The sequence below is a fragment of the Heteronotia binoei genome, chromosome 4, assembly GCF_032191835.1.
Source record: "Heteronotia binoei isolate CCM8104 ecotype False Entrance Well chromosome 4, APGP_CSIRO_Hbin_v1, whole genome shotgun sequence".
In the NCBI taxonomy this organism is placed as follows: Eukaryota; Metazoa; Chordata; class Lepidosauria; order Squamata; family Gekkonidae; genus Heteronotia; species Heteronotia binoei.
Window position 1 is genome coordinate 31,792,849 of NC_083226.1, and position 23,944 is coordinate 31,816,792.

General features: G+C 44.0%; 1 protein-coding gene across 1 annotated transcript; it reads left to right on the top strand.

Moving 5' to 3' along the window:
* Positions 1–4,936: 4,936 nt before the first annotated feature.
* Positions 4,937–21,624, top strand: CHRNA6 (cholinergic receptor nicotinic alpha 6 subunit). The gene is given in 7 exon segments (XM_060237066.1): positions 4,937–5,472; positions 11,098–11,184; positions 11,187–11,236; positions 11,895–11,939; positions 14,952–15,061; positions 15,163–16,150; positions 21,366–21,624. Coding segments are annotated over 7 exon segments (1,482 nt in total). The 5' UTR covers positions 4,937–5,393; the 3' UTR covers positions 21,489–21,624.
* Positions 21,625–23,944: the final 2,320 nt, after the last annotated feature.

A 23,944-nucleotide genomic window follows, 5' to 3' on the forward strand; every position in this document is an offset into this window, starting at 1 on the left:
TTTCATATTTGCCTTCTTCCATTAGCGAGAATGTGCATTAGCTGTAAACACACCAATAAAGTGAGGGAGCAAGGCCTGATCTAGCACTAGCAATAAGACGGACATGGAGTCTGATCAAACCATGTGCTCCAAGTTTCAACCTAACAACCTAATTTCAGCTGACAGTGGCCTGGGAAATAATGCAATACTAAATACTACCATCAGTCCCAATGGGCATCCATGCCACTAGAGTAGCAATAAGAGACCCCAAAATCCTATTACACAATTAAGTTAAGGTTGCTTCAAGAGGTCAGTATTGCCACATCAAGCTTTTAGAACATTATCTACATCAGAGAGCCCCAATGAAGTTGCCATGGTGCCCAGAAATTAATTTCCCAGGACCTATTCGTGTCTTCATCAAAGCATCTTTCACCAAAGCAAAAAAAGGCAATCCAGGCTTTCCTCCATTTCATTGATGGAGTCCCTAACCTTGTTGAACATTTGGGCACTTTTAGAATTTTTGAGAATAGGTAATGGGAGCCATAACAAAATGGCTGCCATGGGAGCTCACACCAATCACAGAATATTGAGTTTCCATGCCAAATGTCCTCCTGTGATGGGTGCTTCTTATAGATAGAGAGATAATGCCTCCTGGGCTCTTCTCAAGTACTTCCTGCACAGTGGAGGAAACCTAGGATGGGATTTTTGCCTCAGGGAGAGGAAATGGGCATCAAGAAACACATCACTGGGCTGTATGAAAACAAAAATCAACCAAACCACAAAATTAAGATCTGCTTAAGAATTAACTGAGATGACTAATTCCATGTGGTACATAATGTTTTGTATGAAGACATGAGCCAAAAAACCCAAGTTGCCCTACTAGTTCACTGTGTAACCTTTCAGCAAGTCACTGTGCCTCAGTTTAACCTGCTTCATGAGGTTATTGTGAAGATAAAACAGGATAGTCTCATATCTGCTAGCCCAAATTCCTTAGCAATATACTGGGAACAAATTTAACGACTATAAAAAGAAATACAGAATACACAGTCTTTAAAAACACATTTGTAAACTTTTTTCCAAGACATCGTGCCTGACAACAGAGTTAAAGTCCAGTCCTATGTAGAGGAATGATAACTAGAAATATTTTGGAAATGCCTGGAGATTTTAGGGGTGGAGCCTGAGGGCACGGTTTGCAGAGTGGAGGAACTTCATTGGAGTACAGTGCCATAGCAGCTTGGGTGGGAGTCCGAGACTGATCGTGGGAGAGAGAAAATCAGGGGGGAAATCATCCCCATTTTCCATCCATATAACTTTTAGGCAGGATCCAAACCTTTGACTTCAATGTATTTAGAATGCTCAGGATTATACAGTTAAATTGCCCAGACTGGCTATTTCTGAGGATTACCTGAACTTTGCATTTCCTAGTTGAAGTGATTTAACTCTGGGTTTTGTTTGCTTTGTTTTTCTTAACTCTCCGCTCTCAAAGGATGTCGCCACAGCTGCTCTGGGCTTACATAATGCCCAGCAGAGCACTGCTTCAGTCTCTCCGATTATGGATTAGTGTCATAATAATTGTGCAGGCCAGATTCTAACAGCTGTGTGCCTCCTTCCAGGGACTATCACAGATTTCATGTTTTCTTTGAAAACGACCAAGTACAGCCATGGAATATGCCGAGTCCCCAACCTCACGCAACAATCTCTGCCCTATTCTCCATAGAACCTCACAGCATAGGCAGAGGGATGGAGCTACCAGTCATAAGCACAACTGGAGAGGAGTGCAAAATGGGGAGTCAAAGGCCATATTATATGAATTTACAAGTAATGTTAAATGATGAGTTTATCTCAAAGTTTAAAATACAGGCATTTTCAGCATGGTAGATGCACCAGCATGGGAGGCTTAGTAAGCACATTAGGCAGTTTTTGAGCTTTTCCTGGCTTAGATGGCCTGGGCTAGCCCAATGTTGACAGATCCTGGAAGTTAAGCAGGGTAAGTCCTGGTCAGTACTTGGATGGGAGACTGACCTGACCTGGTTGGCCTAGGCTAGCCTGATCTTGCTAGATCTCAGATGCTAAGCAGAGTCAGCCCTGGTTGAAACTTAGATAGGAGACTGAAATAAAGTGTGCTCAGCCAGCTCTGAATCAACCAAGAACACTTAATTGCAAGAAGAAACAGTCACAGAGGAACACAGGAAAAACTGCAACTATATGCAATCTGGTCATTGTTAACCATGTCCTCCCTAGCTGGCAACAGTTACTCCTATTGGCTCACTCCAGAATCCTTTATTTGCATCTTGTTGTCACATGCCTAGCACCTTGATTGGCCAGTTCTTCCAGGCTTCAGGATCCTGGTTCGCAAGGACTGATAGCGGACGGGCATTCTGGCGGGGGGGGGGGGGAGCTGGGAGGTGTCCCAAATCAGGACAGCTCAAAAAGAGCCATCCTGGAGTCTCCAGACGGTCCCCGGCAAGGTGGCCCCATCCTGAGGTGGCCGGGTGCCTCTAGACGGGAAGGCACCTTGGAAGCCGGATTCCTCTATTGTTTCCCCTACAGATCAAGTGCTCACGCACTCAAGAGCTCTAGATGGTTTCTGTAAAAAAAAAAAAGGAAAAAAGCCAGAAATGGCTTGGGGCGGCTTGGCGATTTCACACCACCAAGCTGCCTTGTTTGAGCCCTTCCCCATCCAGATGCCAAGAAGGCAACTGGCGGCTGGCCCGAACATTTGCTACCACTTCCAAAGCTTTTCAAGCCGGATGGAGCTGCCAGGAGGACGGGGTGAGTACGGAACAGGGGCGGGCAGCAGATGTTGCTGTCCAAAGGGATTTGGGGGGCTGATTTCAGAGGTGTCTCTGAGTCGGCCCAAAGTGCCGGTCTGGTAGCAGCCAAGGAGTGCCTGTCTCAATCTCAGGCAACAAGAGCCCAGTAAAACACATTACATAACAGAGACCACCAAGAAAGTGCTACATAGAGGCAGGCAATGGCAATCCACTTCTGAACATCGCTTGGCTTGGAAACCCTACAGGGTCACCATAAATCAGCTGTGACCTGACAGAATATTCAACCACCAGGTGGACACAACTTGCTGAATGAAGGCTACAGTGTTCACAAATGATGCCTCCATGTAAGCAGTGCCCAGCTGCAGTCCTTTATGTGTCACTCATCTGAGCACTGATTGATCATAAACCCACAGTCTTTGCATGGTGAATGTCTACTGGGGGCTGCCGAGAATGCTAATTATGGGGGTTCTGCATGACTCTACCTGGATGCAACTCCCAAACACTCCCAAGGCCAGTATGATGTAGGGGTCTGAATGCCAGATGACAATCTGGGAAGCCCATCTCCACTCTGCCATGGGCTAATTACACTCTCTCAGCCTAGTCCACAGGATTGTTGTGAGAGTAAGGAAAGGAGAACATAAGAGAAGCCATGTTGGAACAGGCCAATGGATGTTGAATGTCCCCATTGGGAAGAAAAGTGGGATTGAAATATTAAGTCAAACAAGGCCTATAGGCAGTGTTCCCTCTAAGCTGAGTTAGTGTGAGCTAGCTCACAGATTTTTAGCCTCCAGCTCACACATTTTGTCTTAGCTCAGGAAGGATGACCCCAGAGCACAGTAGCTCTCGGCTTTAATGACAGGCACTCACAACTTTAATACCAGTAGCTCACGAAATAGAATTTTTGCTCTCAAGACTCTGCAGCTTAGAGGGAACATTGCATATAGGTAGGGATTTTTATGAGAAGGAACTTACAGGAATGCAGTTGGCATCAGGGGATGTGGCCTAATATGCAAAGGGGATGCATTAGGGGATGTGGCCTAATATGCAAAGGATTTCCTGCTGGGCTTCTTCTAACCCCCCCCCCCCCTGCCTATAGGCATATGAATTGATAAAGCCTAAGTGGCAATGGGGAAAGGAAGGTGGCATGGCACAGCTTGATCTTGTCAGATCTCAGAAGCTAATCAGGGTCAATACCTGGATGGGAGACCACCAAGGAAGACTCTGCAGGGGAAGGCAATGGCAAACCAGCTCCGTTTCTCACTGGCCTTAGAAGCTTCTTCCTGGGGTCACCATAAGCCAGTTCCAACTCGACAGCCAATACAATACTAGACAAACAGATTTCTTTTCTAAACAATGTTTGAAGTTATGTGTAGCAATGAGCAGAGTATTGGATCTGTGATGGCTCATTCACACATGCATCAATAACCATACACAGTATTTATATACCATGTATTTGTATAACATGTTTTGAATCCTATCTTGAGATCTCCATGTGGCAAGGATGGGATGGTCCAGAGTGAATGCCTTGTACCTGAAGTCCTCTACTGAAATGCTGAACCAAGGACTTCCCACCTCACTCCTCACCTAGTTCTCACAGAAGTCATAAAGTGATGGTCCTAGAGGTAATTAGCTAGAACAGGGGTGGCCAAACTTACTTAACATAAAAGCCACATACAAATTAAACAGCAGATGTTTGAGAGCCACGAGATGAAGGAAAAAAAGAGAAGAAGGAAAGCAAATAGATGGGGGAAGGGAGGAAGAGGTGGAAAGAAAGCAATGTTAACTTTAAACACATTCTCCAAGATGCTGGCTGTCTTGGCTTGGAAAGAAAGAAACGCCTTCTCCAAGCCAGCTGATGGGATGGTGGGAGCTTTGAGAGCTGCACAATAGGTATGAAAGAGCCACATGTGGCTCCAAAGCCACAGTTGAGTTAGAAGGTAGCCATGTGATCAAAGTAAGCTGCAATCCACCAGTCCTCTGCCTGAGACATTGATGGGTTATAGTGCTACTCCAGTGGCTTTAGGAGAAGCTAAACAGGTGTAACTTTCCCCATCCCTTTATTGCCATAATGGGGAAAGCTTCATTTTGGCAATGTTAGCCTGCTGTTAAAAGCATAGGAGCAGAGCTGGTTGTCAAGGTAGAACACTATAAACACAATTGCTGCCTGCAATATCTCTGCGGTGAGGGGGAGAGTCTTTTTAAACCTGAAGAGCTTAAAAGGTAGATCCACAGGAGTGCTGCAGCACTGCACAAGACCAGAGGCTATACTGGGGCTGTACGTTCTCTGGCACAACACAGCTTCTCTGCCATAGAGCCTTTCTCTTACTTATTCATTCACACACACACACACACACTTGTGAGATGCTATGAGTCACCTGACATGAGCCAATTGTGTCTTCTCTTAATCAGTAGACAGTATAACTCTTCCATCCCTGGAAGATTTCTTCTTAAAGATGGTATAGTATTCTTCTTCTTTTTTTGGAAAAGAAAATCCTTTGGCTACAGCTGCAATTCTGGATGCCAAACTGATATCCTCACTGCAGCAATGAAGATCTGAGGGACTTATGCATCTGTGTTCTTTTTTTTTCCCGCCTCCGCAAACCACATCTCTTGGAAGCGAACGCTCGTCCTCTTCAGAAAATGCTCTTGCAGAAACGGGTGGGATCTCTTTCCTTCACTTTCTATTTGTGGGCAGACGTGCTCCTCTTTCTTCTTCAAGGTAAGTTGTTTGATCCTCTCTCATGTTTTCTGGCTGGACATGTATGAAGCTTGTTGTTTAATCCCTTTGCACACCCAGCTTGAAAGAAGAGGCTTTTATATATATTGTTCGGAATGTTTGGTTAGGTGACCTACATATTCTACTGAGGCAGGTTGCTTTAACTGCCATAAATAAAGTATAATGAGAGGGTTTCCCTCCCCCATTCGGCATGCATGCACTTGCAGCTCTTTGTTGCAGTTTAAATGCATCCCCCTCCCTCATCTACAAGAAATTATAGCCTATAACAAAATGTTGAATGCAAACTATTATTTCAAAAGACTGACTTCTGTTCTAGGTGGGCAGGAGTTGGTGTTGCACATGTACTGCCTAAACTGGCTTTGCCTGGCAATAATCTTATCGAATTCCGTGGGACAGACTTCCGAGCAAACCTCCATAGCATAATGCTGTGTCAGTGCTCTTTCGCCCAATCTGTGATTCCTTCCCACCTTCGGTGAGGAAAGAGAGTCCGTCACAAACTCTTTTACCAGAATGCTTCTTAACACGCCAGATTGGCTGGGCAAAAGGTCCGCTTCTTAGTGGCTCAGTTAAGAGGAAGCTAATTGCCATTCCAATAGCTCTCTGACTGCCGTTGTTGTATTGGCCTGGCTTTTATGCTTTTAATGAATAGACGGGGTGTGTAGAAATTATGTTCAGAAAGCTTGGAGGAAAGGCAATGCTTGCTTTAGTTTTGCATGCCAGGCTGTTGTTAAAAGTGGAGAAGCAGGCCGGGGCGGGGGTGGGGAGAGAAGTACTTGCCAACTTCTTTGCATTTTCCAAGCTGGATTTCCCAAATTTTTTCTAGAGGTCCAGTCACACTCCTGACCCCACCCCACCCTGCTGTACTGAAGAGAGTTAAGGAGAAAAAGAGGAGTGTGGCGTTACAGAATTCTAGCACCTGGCCCAGAAGTAGGTTGCTAACTTTGATAGCAGTTCGTTGAGTCCTGTAACAGCTTTATCTATAGGCTAAGCTGCCAACTGATCAGAAGAAACAGCCTCATACAATCCTCTGGCCTCAACATACCGTTGCCAACTCCAGGTTAGGAAATTCCTGAAGATTTGGAGATTTGCCTTTCTTTTCACTTAATCCCCAAGTGTGGAAAAGCTGTGTTTGTGTTTTATTATTTATTTATTTATTTTATTGGATTTATATCCCGCCCTCCCTGCCAAAGCAGGTTTCAAGAGGTTAGCCATGTTGGTCTGAAGCAGTTGGACAAAATTTGAGTCTAGTGGCACCTTTAAGACCAACAAAGTTTTATTCATGGTATGAGTTTTCATGTGCACACAGATATTGGAGGAAGTGTGCTATGGTGCCACTGGACTCAGCCTTAGTTCTAATGTTTGTATTTGTTTGACTGCTGTGAGTGCCACTTGTAGAGGCCCCCGTTATACCATTAAAGGTTACTGGAACTGATTGAGGCCCCATTTTAAAAGACCGGTGAGCTTCACTTTCTGTCCTACTGCTCTGCAGGTCCCTTTGCCCAACTATTTTCCCATCGACTGAAGGATTCAAGTTTAGCCCTACACTAGGCAGTGGTCAGAAAAAGAGCCTCTCATGGAATAGCAGGACTGTAGGGACCATATCTGCATTTTCTCAGTGCTAGGGAGAGGCATCTGTCACCTGGTGGAGACGTTTTTGGAACAATACGCTGGATTCCTTAAACTGAAAAAAGCAGGGGTGGAATTTTAGCAGGAACTCCTTTGCATATTAGGCCACACACCCCTGATGCAGCCAATCCTAGAAGAGTTTACAAAAACTCTTTGAGGATTGGCTACATCAGGGGTGTATGGCCTAATGTGCAAAGGAGCTTCTGCTAGAATTCCACCCCTGGCAAAAAAAAAATCTTTACTACTCAAGATTAAGTGAATGGTCTTAAAAGTAACAAAACATGATTTGTCCCTTTAGTATGCTCACAATCAGCTGAATTCTGCCCTAGAATTGCAATTGTAGCAAGCTACAGAAAGAAGTCTTTTTTTTCAAGGGACTGACACCCCCCCCCCCAATCATTCTTCCTACTTAGATCTTTTGAGTTAATCCCATTTGACAGCAACTTTTGTCCCATGCCTGTTCTTGCATTTTTACCAGGGCTTTTTTGAGCAGGAACACAGTTCCAGATGACTTGGCATCAGGGGGTGTGGCCTGATATGCAAATGAATTCTTGTTGGGCTTTTTCTACAAAAAAAGCCTTGCATGTAACAATGGTGACATGGGGGGCTAATATGTAAATTAGTTCCTGCTGGGCTTTTTCTACAAAAAAAATGCACGAAACAATGGTGACATCAGGGGTGTGGCCTAATATGCAAATAAGTTCCTGTTGGGGGGGGGGTTTCTTACAAAGAAGTCCTGATTTTTACACCCCCTCAAAGGCAGTACCTTTCAACCATGCCAGTTTGCACATTTGGAGCATACGATCAGTGATCATAGGCATGGAGAAGCCATGTGATGCTCATACATGTATGAATCCTTATGTGAACCTAGGCCACCATCACTTAGGTTTACTAGTTCCCAGGTGGAGCCTGGAGATCTGCTTTTACAACTGATCTCCAGTTGGCAGAGATCAGCCCCCCTGGAGAAAATAGCTGCTTTGAAGGGTGGACTCTATGGCATTGGACCATGCTGAGGCCCTTCCCCTCCCAAACCCTGCCTTCCCCGGGCTCCACCCCCAAAGTCTTCATGTATTTTCCAACACAGGCCTGGCAATCCTAGCTGCATGTCACTGTCCCGATCCTGAAAATGTATATCAGTGGTTCACAAAACAGAGCCTCCTTTGCAAATCAGTGAGACTGAGGGGAATATGTAAGGAGGTGCTCCTTGAAATACCTTGCCAGTAAATCCTTTAAGAATTTAAGGGTCAAAAACAGCATTTTAAATTACACCCAGAAATAAACTAGCAAACAGTTCCTTCAGAATAAGCTGGAGGCCCTTGAAATATCATAGTGGGGGACAATCTGGAAATTCTTTCCACAGTCCTCCCCTCCAGAATGCTACAAATTCTAAAGGCCTTGAACAAGCTATTTTCCCTATCTTTCTCCATTCTTTCTTCCCCCTCATTGAGTCTCCACTGTACTCAACATTCTGTGAATACTCAGTTTTTAAAAACTAGTTGAGAGTTGCTTTTCAGAATAGCCCCCCAAGTATGTTGATTTCCCCAATCTCCTCATCCACAATTCTCTTAGGGAAGATTGATTTCCTTCAGCTGTCAATCAGATTCAATGCACTTTGCCCTCTGGACCTTACTGATTCCTCCTTGGTTTGTTCTACACATTTCATTGCTTCTGGACTGTAGTCAATCCTTACTGAGCCATGTGTTGAAGTTCAGTCTCTTTTTCTTTGGGTTAATTTACCAAGTAATGTTTTTCTGCATACTTGGGGAATCTCCCAGATATGCAGAGACTGCTTTCTTAACCGTGAGTAGCGCCAATGTGTTGCTTTTGTTACCTACATGTGGGTCAGTCAGTTTACTATTAGATATAGGACTGTCTCTGGCACCTTCCAGTTTTTCTCTTGGTGCCAGAGACAGTCCTATATCTTTCTGATTCTCCCAAAAGACTATAACAGGGAGGATGGGACCCCTTGTGGATGGAAGCTGCTGTGAGGAGCAGAATTAGGGGAGATTCCTCCTCCTCCCTCCTGTACTAGCAGAAAAGCTGCTAAATCCAACCCATAACGGTGGTGGCAATAAAAAGTAGGCGTGAAGTTGTATGAAGCAGGGAAATGAAAGCCCAGGGCAGTGGGGGAATTCTTTGAGGACATTTTATTTATTTAATTAAATTTCTAACCCGCCCTTCCCTATACCACAGAGCTGACAGCGGGTTACAATAGTAAATATATACAATCAATTTTTTAAAATTAAAGGAAAGGAAAGTTCCCCTGTGCAAGCACCAGTCGTTTCCGACTCTGGTTGACGTTGCTTTCACAGCGTTTTCACGGCAGACTTTTTACGGGATGGTTTGCCATTGCCTTCTCCAGTCTTTTACACTTCCCCCCCCCCCCCCCATCAAGCTGGGTACTCATTTTACAGACCTCAGAAGGATGGAAGGCTGAGTCAACCTTGGGCTGACTACCTGAATCCAACTTCTGCCGGAATCGAACTCAGGTCATGAGCAGAGAATTCAGACCACAGTACTGTAGTACTGCTGCTTTACCACTCTGTGCCACAGGGCCACTTAAAAAAATTAAAACATGCCCATTAAAATCTATGCAACATCAGCTAATACAACTCATAAGATGGCTATCAGAAATTAATCGACAAATGCGCCCAAAAAACTTTCGCTTTGTATGTCCATAGATGAAACCAGATACTGGGCAAGTGGCAGAAAAGCAGTAACAATAGTGCCAGATGAATAGCACAAGGCCAGGTAGGGGAGGCCAGTGTAGTTTGATCTCTGCTACCTCAACTATAAACCTGGAGGAACATCTGCTTTTTACAGCCCCTGTGAAATTTTCAATTTTTCTAGCAGAAAAACTGGAGAATTGGGCGAGCACTGAAAAAAAACACCTGTGATTTTTTTTAAATGAGTGAAATGTTTTTTTAAGATAAAGTTTTATTCACTCAAAATGTATAGCATAAAAACATTTCAGGACTTTTTCTTTTTTAAATCCGGTTAGAAAAACTCCCAAAGTTTCATTGTAGAAGAAGACTAAGGCATTTATACTTTTAAATTCCACAGATGTCAATTAATATAGTTTTATATGCTAAGTTATAAATTATGCATTTTGCTTTGTTACCTTATTTGTAGTCTGCCTTCTCACTTTACATGGTTAAAGCAGCAAAATGGGTTTAGATATGAGAGGAAAGAGAGTGTTGCATAGATTTCCATTTCCTCCAACATTTCATTTTTTTTTCCCCTGGGGAAAAACTTCCTATGTCTTCAAAAATTTTCAGCAGTTTTACAGCTCTAGTGTGAACTGATGTGAAACTTCTATTAGGGATGGCTAGTTCAATGTATACAAAGTCATATGATGGTGCAGATGCAGTCAACATGCATGTGTGAATCAGGCCCCAGTCATACAAGTATGGCACCCTGATTGAAAGCTTCTTCCACACACCCAGGTTCATTTTTTGCCCAGTGGATACATCCTGTGTACAACCAGGGCTTTTTTTTGAGCGGGAAAATACAGGAACGCAGTTCCAACTGGGTTGGCATCAGGGGGTGTGGCCTAATCTGCAAATGAGTTCCTGCTGGGCTTTTTCTCCAAAAAAAGCCCTGTGTGAAACAATGGTGATGTCAGGGGTGTGGCCTAATCTGCAAATGAGTTCCTGCTGGGCTTTTTCTACAAAAAAAAGCCATGTGAAACAATGGTGATGTCAGGGGTGTGGCCTAATATGCAAATGAATTCCTGCAGGGCTTTTTCTACAAAAAGCCCTGAGCACAACCAAATAATGTGATGATTCTTCAGCACTGAATTCCTCATACAACATTTAGTATCATCCCTATAGAATGAGCTAAATTTCCTCTTATGCATGCCTTTGTTATAAGAGGGATGAATAAATGCCCAACAATTTGAATCTTTACCTTTTTTGCATTCCTTTTTCCCTCTCCATCTTCAATAACAAATTTCTATTGATTTTGATTTTTCTTACCCAGATTGCTTAGCGTGTAAATCTGAAGAAAAGCTGTTTCAAAAACTATTCTCTCACTACAACCATTATATCAGACCAGTGGAAAATGTATCTGACCAGTTACAGTGTATTTCGAGGTGGCAATTACACAGCTTGCAAATGTGGTAAGACTAAATTTAACAGTTCTTTCTAGATATTTGCCAGCCAAAATCAGAAATAAGTATGATCCAGTCTGCATATAGAAATTCAACATGAATGTAATATGCAACACACTTGGAGATTTCTCCACTGCTTCACCAAAAAGATAACAGGATGTCCCCACATGCATTGTACTTATGTTAGAGCTCTGGCTTGCATTGTAAACTTACACACACCTTGCATCTGGTTCTGTTTTCCAAATGTGGTACTCAGAAGCAAAAGGAATTCTATTAGAGTAAGCACTGATTGATTATAATGGGTCTCATTCATCAGTATATTATTAATTCATACCAGATGTTTTAGCATATCTACCAAAGTTATTGCACATCAGTAGAACAGAAGGTAGGAAATGGCTTTCCCCACAGCACTGTACTGCAATCCCTGGATTACATGCTTCATCAAGTGCATAGTGTGATCAGCCACATCTGTCCCCCTCCCATAATTTATCAACTCTTTTTATGGTACTGGTTATGCTTAATTCTATTAATATTCTAGCTGCATTTTGGTGGATGTGTATAAGGCAGTCCTGCGCCATGCTACATGAGAGGATAGGGTGACCGTGGAACTAACCCTATAACATATCTGTAAAAAAAAAAAAAAAAACCCTGTTTCTCTCTGCTGCAGGATGAAGTCAATCAGATTATGGAAACCAATCTATGGCTGCGACATGTAAGTGAGCTCTCATACACCAGAGTGGATTTCACAGCAATGCTGGCCTTTTGCACATATAATAGCAGGAACAACTTCTAAAAGAGATACTAGTGATTATCTGATGATATAACACTTTTTCTTTTTGTATGTACATAATCTCACATTTAATTGCATAACATCTGGTAAAACTTCCTGATGTTCTGACAAAACAAATATTCTGCATTTTCCCATACCTGATCCACATGTTAATCAACAGAAGGAGTGAGACAGGAATTTTTTTTTTTAATGTACTTAATTTACTTTGTATCCTACCTTTGTCCCCAGAGGGGACCCAAAGCGGCTTACTTAATTCTTCTCTCCTCTGTTTTGTCACAACAACCCTGTGAGGTGGGTTAGGCTGAGAGTGTGTGACTGGCCCCAAGGTCACCCAATAAGCTTCCATGGCAGAGTGGTGATTTGAACCTGAGTTTCCCAGATCCTAGTCCAATACTTTAACCACTATACTACAATGGAAATGTGGAACACTTAGTATGTTACACTTGTTTAGTTCAGTCTTTATTACAGGCTATTCAGAAGCAGGAGAGGAAGTGTATTTTTATAAATAAGAGCACATATTCATCAGCTTCGCTCTGCCTATTAATATGCAGGAAATTACACTCCCTTCATTTTAGCTTTCGGCATTTTCTATATATTCTTTTAAAGCTTGTTCTCAGCATTTTGTCACTCTTCAGCTTGACCACTCCCTCATAGAATTCTGTGATCTCCATGACTCATGGGAAGATGGGGGAGGAACAGCAAAATACGTGGAGTTGGAGAAAGGACTAGAACTCCCATTCCTTCCTGTCAAATTTGAGTGACTTTAGCTAGCTATCTGGAATGTTCCCCAGTGAGTAACTCCACCCCAGAGCAGGAAGCCCAGATGTGCTCAGTGAGCAACCTCAACAGGTCATCCTTTGACGGTCATAAGCAGCAGCTGACTGTGATGGTAAAGATCCAAATGCTTACTGCCTGGACAATCACCATGGTCCTGATGCCAGAGAACCCTCTTTAAATTGGAGCAGCTGACCCCCCATTCGTGCTGTCAGCTCTGAGTTGGGAAATTTCAGGATATTTGGGAGTAGAACCTGAGAAGGGTGAGGTTTGGGGGGCAGAGGGGACCTCAGCAGGGTGTAATATCACTGATTCCACCCTCCAAAAGTAATCATTTTCTCCAGTGGAACTGATTGTTGTCTAGAGAACTGTTACAATTCTGGGAGAGTTCCAGGCCTCATCTGGAGGCTGGCAATCCAACCTTCCATACCAATGAGATGATGCCACTGGGAAATCAGGTGGTCAGGTCATAACTTTCTACCAGTGGGGGGATCAAAGGGCCTTTCCAGGAGCTTCCGCTGCACATGCAAAATGCACTCTGTGCAATGTTGTCACCTGGAGGTGATGTCATCGTGCCACCAACATCATATGGCACACTCTAGTTTTTGGGCAAAACTCTGTTTTGAGCCTCATTTTACCATAGTTTTGCAAAAACAAATTAGAGCATGGCCTTCACAATGTCATCAGTGTGATTATGTCACTTCCACGTGATGTCATCATGCCATGTTTCAGGGCATTTGTGGGTGGAAAGGAGCCCACAAAGTGGGGGAGAAAACCCACTGTCACACAACAGGGGACCAGGAAGGGTTTTCTAGTGGCTGCCACCAATCTGGTAAGGGTCTGAATGGGAGGGCCCAGAGCACTCAACCACCACTGTCTTCCTTATGAGCAAAACCTTTTAACCATGACCAAAAAGAAATGGCAGTTTAGCAATAACAGATTTATTATAAGTGCTCAAACAATAGTGGTGTAGTAAAACATTTAGTGCAACAGTGAAAAAATAAACAGTAAAGGTTGGTGTAAATAAATAAAAACCCTGACACATCTGACTAGATGTGCTCTGCTCTAGTACAAAAACTCACCACCTCTTTAGGGTGAAGGATCCCTCACTCCAGCTGCTTTCTCTCCAGAGAGAACCTTTCTCCCTGCAGTCTTTTTCCAGAGCGAACACACCCTCTCTGTGGTTTTACTTTTTATGCTTTTCTCCCAGGTCCCACCTTCTCTAGGCTACTTTCCCTCCAAAACTCTGCCACCCAATCAGAGGAACAGAAGAGATTCTGGAAGATATAGGCCCACTAGCAACTCCTAGGCAGGATTTTCCCTGCCACACTAGGACTTTTCCCTGCCACACCAAGCCCCCAGTTCAGGCGGGGGTTCCCCCAGCCAGGAGATTCCCAACCCGCCAGCCCACATTGGGCCAGCACGGGGAACCTCCCCCTACGTCGTTGGCACCGATGACATCACCCGGGAAGTGATGCCGTCATGCAGCTGCCACTCTAGGCATTTCCGGGGAAAACTCTACGGTTTTCCCAGATGCTCTAGCCATTTAGGTGGGGAAACTTTATGGTACAACAGGCACCATAGAGTTTTTGCCCTCCCAAATGGCTAGAGCGTCTGAGAAAACCATAGAGTTTTCCAGGAAATGCCTAGAGCGGCTGCGAGCAACATCACCAGTGCAATGATGTCACTTCCAGACAATGCTGGAGACTTGGCAACCCTGCCACCCAGAACAGGGGGGTTTGCAACTCTACTGGGAAAGCAGCAAGAAGAAATCTAGGAGGAGCCTGCCAGGTCTGCACAGAACAACTTCTGCCCCAGCAGGGCAAGATTTCCTCACTTCCCAAAGTCTCTAGCTGAGAAGAGAAAGAATCAATGGAAAGGTTAGGCCTTCCCTTCTTAACAATTGAGACCTAGCAAGCCAAGTGCAAGGATATCCTAGGCAAGTAATGTGGCAGATAGAACCTGCAACTAGTATTCAAATAAACTTGAGATCCTTCCGACAGTTAGTTACTGGTTTCTACATTCAAGAAGCCAAAGAATCCATTCCCAGGAGGTTCGAGTTGGTGGTGGGTGAAGTCATATTTGTACAGGGTCTGAGATTCAAGCCATAAGAAACATGAATATTCTAACACAAAAAACTGTTACTCTTTCTCCCCTTAGATATGGAATGACTATAAACTGCGATGGAATCCAGCGGAATATGATGGGATCGAGTTTGTCCGAGTGCCAGCAGATAAAATCTGGAAACCTGATATTGTGTTATACAACAAGTACAAACTTTCTTTCCTGATAACTTTTGTGCACTACTATTTTTCTTTAAGAAACATTGTTTGTATTTTAATTTAATTTAAACTGTACTCTGTATTTCCAGTGCTGTTGGAGATTTTCAGGTAGAAGGCAGAACCAAAGCTCTTCTCAAATATGATGGCACAATCACTTGGACTCCCCCTGCCATCTTTAAGAGCTCCTGCCCCATGGATATCACCTTCTTCCCCTTTGATCACCAGAACTGCTCTCTGAAATTTGGGTCCTGGACCTACGATAAAGCCAAAATTGACCTTCTCCTTGTTGGTTCCAAAGTGGATATGAATGACTTTTGGGAGAACAGTGAATGGGAAATAGTGGATGCATCTGGCTACAAACATGATATCAAATACAACTGCTGTGAGGAGATCTATACTGATATAACCTACTCTTTTTATATCCGAAGGCTGCCCATGTTTTACACAATTAATCTGATCATCCCCTGTCTGTTTCTATCATTCCTGACTGTGCTGGTCTTTTACCTTCCTTCCGACTGTGGAGAGAAAGTGACTCTATGCATCTCTGTCTTACTTTCTTTAACGGTGTTCCTGCTGGTAATCACAGAGACAATCCCCTCTACTTCTCTGGTAATCCCACTGGTGGGAGAATATCTGCTGTTCACCATGATTTTTGTGACCCTCTCTATTGTCGTCACCGTGTTTGTTCTAAACATCCACTACAGGACTCCAACAACACACACAATGCCCACATGGGTCAAAACTGTCTTCCTCCGTCTTCTTCCCAAAGTCCTGATGATGAGAAGACCTCTGCCGAAACATGTTGAAGCCAAAACTAAAAAACCCAAAAAGGGCAATACCGGTAAATCCAGCAAGCCAAAGGCTGGTGAGTTTGGAGAAGTGAAAGTCTACAATGAACACAGGTGCTGTTACTGTGAGAAGCCCAAGGAACCAGCCGCAAGCAAGAAAAAGAGACCCAGCCCCCAGTCTGCAAAATGGGCACCCGACCAAGTAGAATACTCCACAGAAGTCAAAGAAGTCATTAACAGTGTGCAGTTAATTGCCGAGAACATGAGGAGCCAGAATGAGACCAAAGAGGTAGGAATGATTCCTTAGCATTTGTCAGTCAAAGGATATTTAGTGCCATGTATGTTTTGTTGTTGTTCAGTCTCACAGTCGAGTCCGACTCTTTTTGACCCCATGGACAAATGTATGTTTAAAAGCAAATCTGATAAGATTATAAGGTTTACTCCCAAGTAAATGCTGCCTTTAGCCCAAAAGACCTCAGCAATGAGAACAGGATCACAAGACCCCGTTGCAGTTATTGATGCTGTCCCAAAGGCTAGTTATAGCCTACCCTATCTCCTGGGCTCAAGCCAATTTTTAACAATTTTGTCAGCATCTGTGTCTCCAAAGGGCTCATAGTCCAGATATCCCTACAGCCATGTAACTGCATCAATGCTGGTAATAAAGCACTGCCAAGAGCTACTATAGAAGCCTGTTAACTTTAAGCCCCACTTAAGGTTATTACACTGCTGCAAAAATGTTACCAGGATTCCTCCCAGGAAATGCTTTAATAAAAGCGAATTTGTGCTGACTATCTCATTTAGCTGATGCCAGCAGAAGCAGCGCATGGGAGTAGATGAGGTAGGCGACTGCCTTGGGTGCTACCCCGCCTTGGGACCCCCCGCTGGGCACCCCTTCTCTCTCCTGCAATGCCCCCAACCCCGCTCAGTCTTCCACAACCCAGGAAGCCTGAGCGGGGCCGGGGCCAGTGCTTGTGTAGCATGCTCCTCATAAGGAGCACACTATTCAAGCTTCACAGTGCCCCTGACCCCACTCAGGCTTTTCATGACTCAGGAAGACTGAGCAGGCTGGGGCCAGCACTTGTATAGTGCATTCCTTGCTAGGCGTGTGCTATGTTGCAGGAAGTCTAAGTGGGGTAGGCTTCCCAACCCTCCCGCCCTGGCGGGGACCCCAGGATTTACAGCCTCTTCCCCCGCTCTCCAAAAAAACGGAAACGGGGGGGGGGGGAATGGCGCCAAGGAGCGTGGCGAGCCGCCCCATCTCGGAGGAGCAGCTAAGGTGAACTGGAGAAGAGGCGGCAGCAGCGCAGCGGCATCGTCCGCTCCGCTCCGCCTCTGAGGTAAAATCAGAGAAGGGGAGGGTGGAGGCAGGCCAGGAGCGTGGCGAGCCGCGAATCTGAGCCCATCTCAGAGGAGCAGTTATGGTGAAGCGGAGAAGAGGCGTCGCCCGCTCCGCCTCTGAGGTGAAATCAGAGAAGGGGAGGGTGGAGGGAAGGAATACATTTAAAAAGGTGTGCCATCCCTTGAAATGCGATGGCCAAAACTCCCATTGGGGTTCAGTGATGCTTGTCACACCCTTGCTCCTAGCTCCACCCCAGTGTTTCCTGGCTCCACCCCCGAAGTCTCCTGGCTCCACCCCCAAAGTCCCCAGAGATTTCTTGAATTGGACTTGGCAACCCTAAAGTGGGGCCAGGAGTCAGGGCCAGTGCTTGCGTAGCATGCTCCTCACAAGGAGACTAGAGCACGCTATGCAAGCATCGTAGCATGCCCCCAATCCCTGATCAGGCTTCCTGAAGCCTGGGCGGGATTGGCAACCGGCGGGGTGCTGCGGCAACGGACGTGCTTGGAGCCAGACTCTGAGCATGCCTATTGCTGCACCGCCCCCCCCCCCCCACTGGAAGTTGGGGGCGAGGGGCAGGGCTTTGCCTGCGGTGGAAAAAGCCCCAGTGCTGCCGCTCGATATAAGATGTCCTTGTGACTGTATTGACATAGGCCATTGATGTGTCTGTTGCTGATTCAGTTTAAAGTGAACCTCAATTGCTGTTGACAAAGTCATTAGGATTGCAGTGGTGGTCTCACATGAGCCATGTTCAGTCAATATGAATTTGGTGAGCCAAATGAACTTAAGGGAAGATAATCTATGTGGAGTACAGACGGTTGCCATTTTGTATTAATAGGGCAACAGGTGTATTTTTCAATTTTAGTAAATGCAATTAGAAACTGAGGATTTTGCCTTCGCCCTGAGCTTTTCAGGACAGTTGCATGGGAGTTTAGAAGGAACTGAGTTTGCATTCAGAAACTTTTTCAGCTAGCAGGTCAGATGCTTTCCCACATCCAAGCACATCCAATGTCCAACAACACTTTCATTGCTCATTTCTGCCATCCCCACCCCACCCCCCATCTGCCTTGACTGGAAGCTTGCAATGTTTTCTGCTCTCTTGGAGCTTATATAGAATTTGGCGTCACTGGGAGAATAATCTCAGTGGAATCTTTGAACATCTGTTGTAATGTAAATAATGCAATTACTCTGGGAGCTGTTGAAGGAAGAACGCTCCCTATATTTTCAACAGAGCTGAAGGATGCTCCGCAGGGAGCAAGAATCTGAATTTATGTGAGCCTCCCTGCAGTGATTACCCATAGCAGAAAAAGCTTTTCAGTTATCAAAAAGTTGGCTTATGGGTAAACATACATCAAGTTTCACATGTCCCATTCAATTTCCTAGCATTGTAGTGGGTGGTCCTTTCTTCAAATGCGCTGCATTTTAAGGATTCCCCAAAAGCGGTTTCAGAAGGCATCCATGTTGGTTTAGAGTAGAACTGTTTGAGTCCAGTAGTAAGAGATCGACAAAGGATGTTTGATTTTTGAAAGGTTATGCCCTGGAAATCTTGTCGGTGCTAAGGTGCTACTGGACTCAAATCTAGCCATCCCCAAAGTGGTGTATCACAAGACATAACTCTAGTCTTACTCTTACTGCCCTTTGCTACTGAAGATACTATGGACTAGAAACCAGATGCCAATTTTCTGAAAGGAAGCCAATTGGGCAGAGGGTGAGTACAGACCATTTACCAAGGAGGGGCTTAGCAGAGGGTGCATGCACCCCCTTTTAAAGTGTCAGATTCCCTTGCCTTAAAAGGGAAAAAAAACCAAGCATCTCTCCTGTTTCCTCCATTATATATAGAAAATCTTTTCTGGCAAACAGCCAGGACAGCAGGGGGTGGGAGGAACCCGTCATGCAAGTGGAAAACTGGTCATTTGTTAATCCTTATGGCACCATTTCAGAGCACAGGTGAGGAACTGCATTTTTAGATGCCTTGTATTTGAAAATCCCTGCAAATGGAAAACAAACACTGCAGGAACAACATCCCCTCGCTTACTGTGATACTTTTTTACTTTTGGGGATTTTTTAAAAAAAAATTAGTTGTGGGGAAAAATCCAAAATAACATTCCCTGCCTGTAATCTAGTGTGGTAGAATCAATTTTATCAACTCAGGATTCAACCATCTAATTCCACTGCAGGCACAAACAAGGCCAGAGATTTTTTCAAATACATGGTATGGATGTTCCTTCATGGCTTTTTTTTTGTAGCAGGAACTCCTTTGCATATTAGGTCACACACTCCTGATGTAGCCAATCCTTCAAGAGCTGACAGTAGGCCCTGTAAGAAGAGTCCTGTAAGCTCTTGGAGGATTGGGTACCTCAGGGGTGTGTGGCCTAATATGCAAAGGAGTTCTTGCTACAAAAAAAGCCCTTTTCACTTTACCATTCCTTGCTGAATAAAGGTATAAAAGTAATTAATGGGATCTTCTTAAATTAGACCTTCCATTTTCTTCTCTTGCAAAACTTGGCCAGTGCAGGCAAGGAAAGGTATCATCTGGGAGGCAGAGAACTTGAGCCTGCAAGCTTACATCTGGGAGAGACCTCCCACTCAAATGCCCCTGACATCAACAAAGGTTGTACCAACCCCCAGCTTCATCTCAGGCCTATTTGTCTGCCCAGCAACCAACACACTCGACATAAAGCAAAGGACTGAGAATGGAGCAGTGGTCAACATAACTACCTAACATACATTCCTACCATTTCTTGGGCATGCTGCTAGTTAAATGTTACTAGTTAAATAATGCAGTTTTGTGGGGCTCTGTTTATAAGTAAACAAGGAAAGGATGGCTTTTAAAAATGCATGTCAGCAATCGTGCTAATGGCTTTGCTTTTTTAAACTGATAAATATTTAATGTTTAGAGGGATCGTGGGCTTTGGCGTAAGGGTACCACAAGAATAAGCTTTGGAGTTTTGCAGAAATTGAGGGCCTGATCCCAGGATGGTGTTAAATCAATTATGCTCTATTGAATTCTGTGTAGCTTTGCTGATTCATGAGAATGAACAAGCTGCTTTAAGGAGGCGCTAAGAAAATATACGTCTAAATTGCAGCTTTGGAGCCAGATCTCAGTTAAACATTACAGTAAACAAATGGCAGAATAATACTCCTTAGCAGGATTGAGTTCTTTGTTAGAATGGAATTATGAGAAAGCATGTAATGCTCCTCACAGCAACCTAAAAAGATGTTGCTGTTGTTGTTATTGAAGGCGAACCATGGCTATCCCATTGTTTCCTACAAGAGGGCAACTGAAAATATTTGTAGCCTAATCAGCGTGAATGACCGTCCTGTGGAGATCTCAGGGACATGATAGGAAGACTAAGGCTGCAATCACACCAAATAATGCACTTTCAATCCACTTTCAATGCCCTTTCCAACTGGACTTTACTATGACTGCAGTCACACACACTAAGTAATGCACTTTCAATGCACTTTCCAACAGGATTTTACTGCGTGAACTGGTAAAACCCAGTTGGAAAGGGCATTGAAAGTGCATTATTTAGTGTGTGTGACTGCTGCCAGAAGCAAGAGGCTGCCCCTGTGCAAGAATGCTGACAGAAAGTGGGCAGATATTTTAACACTGGCGGTCAGCAACTAGCTGCCTGTAAGCCAGATCTGGCCTTCTGAGTGGTGGTGTCATCTGTTTCTCCAATTGCCATCTCCAAAGGTAAGTATAGATTCTTAGTATCTCCGACACCTAGCAGGTGGCCATTTTGAAATCTGGGTGCATAGGGTTTTATCCCACCTAGCATTCCCTTTGTCAAAGTAGCCCTATGGTTAAAATAGTTTTAACAAAACATAGTTTATGTATTGGATATGCTGGGCTTCAAAATACTCTAAAGCTATATGCTTTCAAGCATTGGCCACGTCAACTGCATTAGTAGAAGTTGTATATTATTAAAAAATTGAAATAGTGTTCAGAGCATAAGTACTAAATGATGTTGTGATCCAGTTCTTTCACCAGGCAATGATGGAGAAGCAAACATGATAGGTCAGCAGTTTTATAAACACAGCCTCAGAATGAAGTTCTGGTGATCCTAATGGGGCAGAAGGTCAGGACACTGATTTTGTAAATAAGCATAACTAGCCCACTCATTTCTGGTGAAATATTGTGTTATCTTCTTGTGTATTGCAGGTGGAAGATGACTGGAAATACGTAGCCATGGTGATTGACAGAGTATTCCTGTGGGTGTTCATAATTCTCTGCGTGTTTGGGACTGCAGGATTGTTCCTGCAACCATTAATAGCAGACACATAATTCACTGACAGTTCAAGTTGTGCTTTTGTTTGCTCACATCAGGTTCCACATGAACCCTCACCGTTGTTCAACTTCATATTTAATTCTCCATCTGCAAGGTAATGGAATGTCAGCTTCACCTCATGCCAGAAGAGCACCGTTTTCTTCCTCCACACAAAGCATTCAAACCAACAGTTTCATTATCTTAATTTTCAGGGAAACCTTACCACGTTGTTTGCTCGACTGAGGAAGGCTGATGAAGAAATGGCTTAGAAATACATAGATGTCTAAGTAGCGGACATAGTGCTTAGATTCTGGATAATTTGAAAAGACTCTTATTTCCAGCTGTCACTGCTGAAACTACTTTTTGGAAGGGAGAATGGTGTTGGGGAAAGGGGGCCCTTAACTCTTTTCTCATTAGCTTTTTCCAGGACTTTTTTTAAAAGAAAAAGCCCAGCAAGAGCTCATTTGCATATTAGGCCACACCCCCTGATGTCATCATGGCTTCACACAGGGCTTTTTTGTAGAAAAAGCCCAGCAGGAGCTCATTTGCATATTAGGCCACACACCCCAGGCACCAAGCCTGCCACAACTGCGTTCCCGTGCATTCCTGCTCATAGAAAGTCCTGACTTTTTCAGAGAAAAACATCACCACCCCATACCGCATTTATCCTCTCTAGGGAAATTTAAGGGTCTCATCTTTTTCCCTCCAGTGGAGGTAAAACTCCTTGGATTGGCTTTTTTCAGGTTAGAACATGACAGGGAAGAAAGAGTGAAAGAGCCCATCTCCCTCTGCCTGTACTCCCTCCAAAAAGCAGTCCAGTGGCTGCATTCAGGGCCAGCTCCACCACTAGGCGAACTAGACAATCACCTAGCGCACCAGCCTTCAGGGGCAGTTGAATTGGACACACATTTTTCGCACAATTCATCTGTTTTTGAAAACTGCTTATCAGTGCGAGGGAGGGCACCAGAAGTTAGCCTTGCCTAGGGTGCCAGATAGCTTAGGGCTGGTCCTGGCTACATTTAGAAGGAGGGGAGTATTTTAAAATTATCATAGAACTAAATGTGTTCTGCAAGAAAAACCAGCTTACACCCATGAAAAACTAGGAGAGGACCTCCCAGCATGCCTTTGGAGTTGCCATGGTTTCAGTCCATCAGAAATGTGTTATCTTTATTAACGGCTTTATTTCTGGAAAAAAAGGTGCTGGAACTCTCAAGAGGGAAATAAAGGAGAAACACACGGGTGCCCCTCATGAACTTTTGAACATTGTTTTAGAATTTTGTTTCCACAAAGAGGTTCCAGAACTCTGTTCCACTGCATTCCCCTGGGGGAGGGAGCCCCGTTTATTACCACCCATCTGTGTTAGTTCTAACCTCTGAGCTGAATGATCAGCCTACAGAGACCTGTCAGAAGATTCATGGTTCATTTGAGCCTCCCATATTGGAATTCTATATAGTAAAAATAAAAATCGCAAGGTGGTTATGCACTGATCCATTCTAAAACACATGAATGGGACTTTTCCTAGTAGAAGTTGATGTCAGCCACAGTTCAGTCATGTCATATTTATGTGCTTTCCTTAAACACTTTCTCATGTGCTCATTAATTTCACATAAATTCAACTGTTACTAAAACATAATTTGTAAACTAACTTAATGCTGAGTTTGTGTGTATTTTGTCCATTGCAAATTTTGACAGATTTTTGAAGGCAGATCAAAGGAATTTAAATTTAATAGTCATCGTACAGATTTGCTGAATATAGTTGCAAAATTAGAGGACTTACCTGGCTTCCAAGAGGAAGGATTATTTCCTGGTGGTGAAAGAGCATACAGTCACTGGAGATGCAGGCAATATTTGTGATATCTATTTATTTACAAATCTACAAAGTAGAATGCATAGGAGGGCAGTAGATTCCTGCAGCAGAACTACTAATCCTGCATCAGGACTAGAAGCATCAATTGTCCCCAAGAATGGTTTATTTTCATCCAAGCATTATCATTTCTCTCTGCCCAGTTGCAAAGCTGCTTCTCAGGTTTTCTTCGAGCAGGAACACACAGGAATGCAGTTCCGGCTGGCTTGGCATCAGAGAGTGTGGCCTAATATGTAAATGAGTCCCTGCCAGGTTTTTTCTACATAAAAAGCCCTGCTGCTTATTTTGCCTCACACATATATGGGTAGAATACTGACGTTGCAGTGCACTTTGCAAATAGATTGTCCATTAAGGAAACATCTCCCATTTATATTCATACTGAGGGAGTACCATCTGTTCACCTCTGACCACTAGCAAGATAATCAATTCAATGGCTATTAGAACATATGTGTTTAGCTTAAGGGCACTGCTATGTTTATTTGGCCCATGGCTGATTTTAGCCATATGAACATTCTGTCTCCACTAGAATATGAGAGGGAGTGTTGTAAAGTACCAAAATCAGAGCTGTACGGTCACTATACAAAATCAGCAGTGGATAAGGAAACAGTG